This window comes from Oncorhynchus clarkii, chromosome 24, assembly GCF_045791955.1.
Source record: "Oncorhynchus clarkii lewisi isolate Uvic-CL-2024 chromosome 24, UVic_Ocla_1.0, whole genome shotgun sequence".
NCBI classification, from domain to species: domain Eukaryota; kingdom Metazoa; phylum Chordata; class Actinopteri; order Salmoniformes; family Salmonidae; genus Oncorhynchus; species Oncorhynchus clarkii.
In genome coordinates this window covers 34,958,668-34,964,667 of record NC_092170.1, presented here as the reverse complement: position 1 = coordinate 34,964,667, position 6,000 = coordinate 34,958,668, and the positions used below count along the sequence as shown (strand labels likewise).

Here is a 6,000-nt window from a genome sequence, read left to right as displayed (position 1 = left end):
AATCAGGTTGTGTTAATATGAATGACCATAATGTAACTGTGATTTGTGTGTTTCTGAGCACTGTGGGTGGACACACTAATCAGGTTGTGTTAATAAGAATGACCATAATGTAACTGTGATTTGTGTGTTTCTGAGCACTGTGGGTGGACACACTAATCAGGTTGTGTTAATAAGAATGACCATCATGTACATGTGATTTGTGTGTTTCTGAGCACTGTGGGTGGACACACTAATCAGGTTGTGTTAATAAGAATGACCATCATGTACATGTGATTTGTGTGTTTCTGAGCACTGTGGGTGGACACACTAATCAGGTTGTGTTAATATGAATGACCATAATGTAACTGTGATTTGTGTGTTTCTGAGCACTGTGGGTGGACACACTAATCAGGTTGTGCACCCAATGCATATGGGTCCGGTAAATTAAAATGCTGCTGGTCAAATGTCCAGCACCACATTTCCCTAACGGAAACCCTGGAACACACACACTTGGAGACAGAACACACACACACACACACACACACACACTTGGAGACAGAACACACACACACACTTGGAGACAGAACACACACTTGGAGACAGAACACACACTTGGAGACAGAACACACACTTGGAGACAGAACACACACACACACTTGGAGACAGAACACACACACACACTTGGAGACAGAACACAAACAGACACACACTTGGAGACAGAACACACACACACACTTGGAGACAGAACACACACACACACTTGGAGACAGAACACACACACACACACTTGGAGACAGAACACACACACACACTTGGAGACAGAACACACACACACACACACACACACTTGGAGACAGAACACAAACAGACACACACTTGGAGACAGAACACACACACACTTGGAGACAGAACACACACACACACTTGGAGACAGAACACACACACACACTTGGAGACAGAACACACACACACTTGGAGACAGAACACAAACACACACTTGGAGACAGAACACACACTTGGAGACAGAACACACACTTGGAGACAGAACACACACACACACACACACACTTGGAGACAGAACACACACACACACACTTGGAGACAGAACACACACACACACACACACACACACTTGGAGACAGAACACACACACACACACACACACACACACACACACACACACTTGGAGACAGAACACAAACAGACACACACTTGGAGACAGAACACACACACACACTTGGAGACAGAACACAAACAGACAGACAGACAGACAGACAGACAGACAGACAGACAGTGGTACCATAAGACTCGTATCCATCCAGTGATTTGACGGTGAGCAGCAGGTGTTGGTCCTGGAGATATTCTATCTCAGAGAGGAGGGGCTTCAGCGTGGTCAGCTGCTTATTGGACCAGCCCACACGCAGGAAGTTGACGTTGTCACTGCTCTGGCTGTCATTCTCATAACTCTTCTTAAACTCTACGGAGAGAGGGAGTGTGGAGAGAGAAGGAGAGAGGGAGTGTGGAGAGAGAGGGAGTGTGGAGAGAGAGGGAGTGTGGAGAGAGAGGGAGTGTGGAGAGAGAGGGAGTGTGGAGAGAGAAGGAGAGAGGAAGTGTGGAGAGAGAAGGGGTGTGGAGAGAGAGGGAGTGTGGAGAGAGAAGGAGAGAGGGAGTGTGGAGAGAGAAGGAGAGAGGGAGTGTGGAGAGAGAAGGAGAGAGGGAGTGTGGAGAGAGAGGGAGAGAGGGAGTGTGGAGAGAGAGGGAGTGTGGAGAGAGAAGGAGAGAGGGAGTGTGGAGAGAGAGGGAGTGTGGAGAGAGAGGGAGAGAGGGAGTGTGGAAAGAGAGGGAGAGGGAGTGTGGAAAGAGAGGGAGTGTGGAAAGAGGGAGTGTGGAGAGAGGGAGTGTGGAGAGAGAGGGAGTGTGGAGAGAGAGGGAGTGTGGAGAGAGAAGGAGAGAGGAAGTGTGGAGAGAGAGGGAGTGTGGAAAGAGGGAGAGAGGGAGTGTGGAGAGAGAAGGAGAGAGGAAGTGTGGAGAGAGAGGGAGTGTGGAGAGAGAGGGAGTGAGGGAGTGTGGAGAGAGAGGGAGAGAGAGTGTGGAGAGAGAGGGAGAGAGAGTGTGGAGAGAGAGGGAGTGTGGAGAGAGAGGGAGAGGGGGAGTGTGGAAAGAGAGAGAGAGAGAGAGGGAGTGTGGAAAGAGAGGGAGTGTGGAAAGAGAGGGAGAGAGGGAGTGTGGAAAGAGAGAGAGAGAGAGAGGGAGTGTGGAAAGAGAGGGAGTGTGGAAAGAGAGGGAGAGAGGGAGCGTGGAGAGAGGGAGTGTGGAAAGAGGGAGAGAGGGAGTGTGGAGAGAGAGGGAGTGTGGAAAGAGGGAGAGAGGGAGTGTGGAAAGAGAGGGAGTGTGGAAAGAGAGGGAGTGTGGAAAGAGAGGGAGTGTGGAGAGAGAGGGAGTGTGGAGAGAGAGGGAGTGTGGAGAGAGAGGGAGTGTGGAGAGAGAGGGAGTGTGGAAAGAGAGGGAGTGTGGAAAGAGAGGGAGTGTGGAAAGAGAGGGAGTGTGGAGAGAGAAGGAGTGTGGAAAGAGAGGGAGTGTGGAGAGAGAGGGAGTGTGGAGAGAGAGGGAGTGTGGAGAGAAAGGGAGTGTGGAGAGAGAGGGAGTGTGGAGAGAGAAGGAGAGAGGGAGTGTGGAGAGAGAGGGAGTGTGGAGAGAGAGGGAGTGTGGAGAGAGAGGGAGTGTGGAGAGAGAGGGAGTGTGGAGAGAGAGGGAGTGTGGAGAGAGAGGGAGTGTGGAGAGAGAGGGAGTGTGAGGGAGTGTGGAGAGAGAGGGAGTGTGGAGAGAGAGGGAGTGTGGAGAGAGAGGGAGTGTGGAGAGAGAGGGAGTGTGGAGAGAGAGGGAGTGTGGAGAGAGAGGGAGTGTGGAGAGAGAAGGAGTGTGGAGAGAGAAGGAGAGAGGGAGTGTGGAGAGAGGGAGTGTGGAAAGAGGGAGAGAGGGAGTGTGGAGAGAGAGGGAGTGTGGAAAGAGAGGGAGTGTGGAAAGAGGGAGAGAGGGAGTGTGGAAAGAGAGGGAGTGTGGAAAGAGGGAGAGAGGGAGTGTGGAGAGAGAGGGAGTGTGGAAAGAGAGGGAGTGTGGAAAGAGAGGGAGTGTGGAAAGAGAGGGAGTGTGGAAAGAGGGAGTGTGGAAAGAGAGGGAGTGTGGAGAGAGAGGGAGTGTGGAGAGAGAAGGAGAGAGGGAGTGTGGAGAGAGAAGGAGTGTGGAGAGAGAAGGAGAGAGGGAGTGTGGAGAGAGAAGGAGAGAGGGAGTGTGGAGAGAGAGGGAGTGTGGAGAGAGAAGGAGTGTGGAGAGAGAGGGAGTGTGGAGAGAGAGGGAGTGTGGAGAGAGAGGGAGTGTGGAGAGAGAAGGAGTGTGAAGAGAGAAGGAGTGTGGAGAGAGAAGGAGTGTGGAGAGAGAAGGAGTGTGGAGAGAGAAGGAGTGTGGAGAGAGAAGGAGTGTGGAGAGAGAGGGAGTGTGGAGAGAGATGGAGTGTGGAGAGAGAAGGAGTGTGGAGAGAGAAGGAGTGTGGAGAGAGAGGGAGTGTGGAGAGAGAGGGAGTGTGGAGAGAGAGGGAGTGTGGAGAGAGAGGGAGTGTGGAGAGAGAGGGAGTGTGGAGAGAGAAGGAGTGTGGAGAGAGAAGGAGTATGGAGAGAGAAGGAGTGTGGAGAGAAGGAGTGTGGAGAGAGAAGGAGTGTGGAGAGAGAGGGAGTGTGGAGAGAGAGGGAGTGTTGAGAGAGAGGGAGTGTGGAGAGAGAGGGAGTGTGGAGAGAGAGGGAGTGTGGAGAGAGAGGGAGTGTGGAGAGAGAGGGAGTGTGGAGAGAGAAGGAGTGTGAAGAGAGAAGGAGTGTGGAGAGAGAAGGAGTGTGGAGAGAGAAGGAGTGTGGAGAGAGAGGGAGTGTGGAGAGAGAGGGAGTGTGGAGAGAGAGGGAGTGTGGAGAGAGAGGGAGTGTGGAGAGAGAGGGAGTGTGGAGAGAGTGGGAGTGTGGAGAGAGAAGGAGTGTGGAGAGAGAAGGAGTGTGAAGAGAGAGGGAGTGTGGAGAGAGAGGGAGTGTGGAGAGAGAGGGAGTGTGAGGGAGTGTGGAGAGAGAGGGAGTGTGGAGAGAGAGGGAGTGTGGAGAGAGAGGGAGTGTGGAGAGAGAGGGAGTGTGGAGAGAGAGGGAGTGTGGAGAGAGAGGGAGTGTGGAGAGAGAGGGAGTGTGGAGAGAGAAGGAGAATGGAGAGAGAAGGAGTGTGAAGAGAGAAGGAGTGTGGAGAGAGAGGGAGTGTGGAGAGAGAGGGAGTGTGGAGAGATAAGGAGTGTGGAGAGAGAAGGAGTGTGGAGAGAGAAGGAGTGTGAAGAGAGAGGGAGTGTGAAGAGAGAGGGAGTGTGGAGAGAGAGGGAGTGTGGAGAGAGAGGGAGTGTGGAGAGAGAGGGAGTGTGAGGGAGTGTGGAGAGAGAGGGAGTGTGGAGAGAGAGGGAGTGTGGAGAGAGAAGGAGTGTGGAGAGAGAGGGAGTGTGGAGAGAGAGGGAGTGTGGAGAGAGAGGGAGTGTGAGGGAGTGTGGAGAGAGAGGGAGTGTGGAGAGAGAGGGAGTGTGGAGAGAGAGGGAGTGTGGAGAGAGAAGGAGTGTGGAGAGAGAGGGAGTGTGGAGAGAGAAGGAGTGTGGAGAGAGAGGGAGTGTGGAGAGAGAGGGAGTGTGGAGAGAGAAGGAGTGTGGAGAGAGAAGGAGTGTGGAGAGAGAAGGAGTGTGGAGAGAGAAGGAGTGTGGAGAGAGAAGGAGTGTGGAGAGAGAGGGATTGTGGAGAGAGAGGGAGTGTGGAGAGAAAGGGAGTGTGGAGAGAGAGGGAGTGTGAGGGAGTGTGGAGAGAGAGGGAGTGTGGAGAGAGAGGGAGTGTGGAGAGAGAGGGAGTGTGGAGAGAGAGGGAGTGTGGAGAGAGAGGGAGTGTGGAGAGAGAGGGAGTGTGGAGAGAGAGGGAGTGTGGAGAGAGAGGGAGTGTGGAGAGAGAAGGAGAATGGAGAGAGAAGGAGAATGGAGAGAGAAGGAGTGTGGAGAGAGAGGGAGTGTGGAGAGAGATGGAGTGTGGAGAGATAAGGAGTGTGGAGAGAGAAGGAGTGTGGAGAGAGAAGGAGTGTGAAGAGAGAGGGAGTGTGAAGAGAGAGGGAGTGTGGAGAGAGAGGGAGTGTGGAGAGAGAGGGAGTGTGGAGAGAGAGGGAGTGTGAGGGAGTGTGGAGAGAGAGGGAGTGTGGAGAGAGAAGGAGTGTGGAGAGAGAGGGAGTGTGGAGAGAGAGGGAGTGTGGAGAGAGAGGGAGTGTGGAGAGAGAAGGAGTGTGGAGAGAGAAGGAGTGTGGAGAGAGAAGGAGTGTGGAGAGAGAGGGAGTGTGGAGAGAGAGGGAGTGTGGAGAGAAAGGGAGTGTGGAGAGAGAGGGAGTGTGAGGGAGTGTGGAGAGAGAGGGAGTGTGGAGAGAGAGGGAGTGTGGAGAGAGAGGGAGTGTGGAGAGAGAAGGAGTGTGGAGAGAGAAGGAGTGTGGAGAGAGAGGGAGTGTGGAGAGAGAGGGAGTGTGGAGAGAGAGGGAGTGTGGAGAGAGAGGGAGTGTGGAGAGAGAGGGAGTGTGGAGAGAGAGGGAGTGTGGAGAGAGAAGGAGTGTGGAGAGAGGGAGTGTGGAGAGAGAAGGAGTGTGGAGAGAGAAGGAGTGTGGAGAGAGAGGGAGAGAGGGAGTGTGGAGAGAGAAGGAGTGTGGAGAGAGAGGGAGTGTGGAGAGAGAGGGAGTGTGGAGAGAGAAGGAGTGTGGAGAGAGAAGGAGTGTGGAGAGAGAAGGAGTGTGGAGAGAGAGGGAGTGTGGAGAGAGAGGGAGTGTGGAAAGAGAAGGAGTGTGGAGAGAGAGGGAGTGTGGAGAGAGAAGGAGTGTGGAGAGAGAGGGAGTGTGGAGAGAGAAGGAGTGTGGAGAGAGAGGGAGTGTGGAAATAAAATGTCATTAAGTCTCTAGAGTAGAACTTTGTGTGTGTGTGTGTGTGTGTGTGTGTCT

At 53.5% G+C, this 6,000-nt stretch overlaps 1 protein-coding gene across 2 annotated transcripts in view; it reads right to left on the bottom strand.

Moving 5' to 3' along the window:
- LOC139382388 (phosphatidylinositol 3,4,5-trisphosphate 5-phosphatase 2A-like) overlaps positions 1 to 6,000 on the bottom strand; it is a 70,115-nt gene that overhangs the window by 15,044 nt on the left and 49,071 nt on the right. For both annotated transcript variants that reach the window (XM_071126396.1, XM_071126397.1), the window contains exon 21: positions 1,280 to 1,456. In XM_071126396.1, coding sequence (XP_070982497.1) covers positions 1,280 to 1,456 — 177 coding nt within the window. The remainder of the gene's footprint in view (positions 1 to 1,279; positions 1,457 to 6,000) is intronic.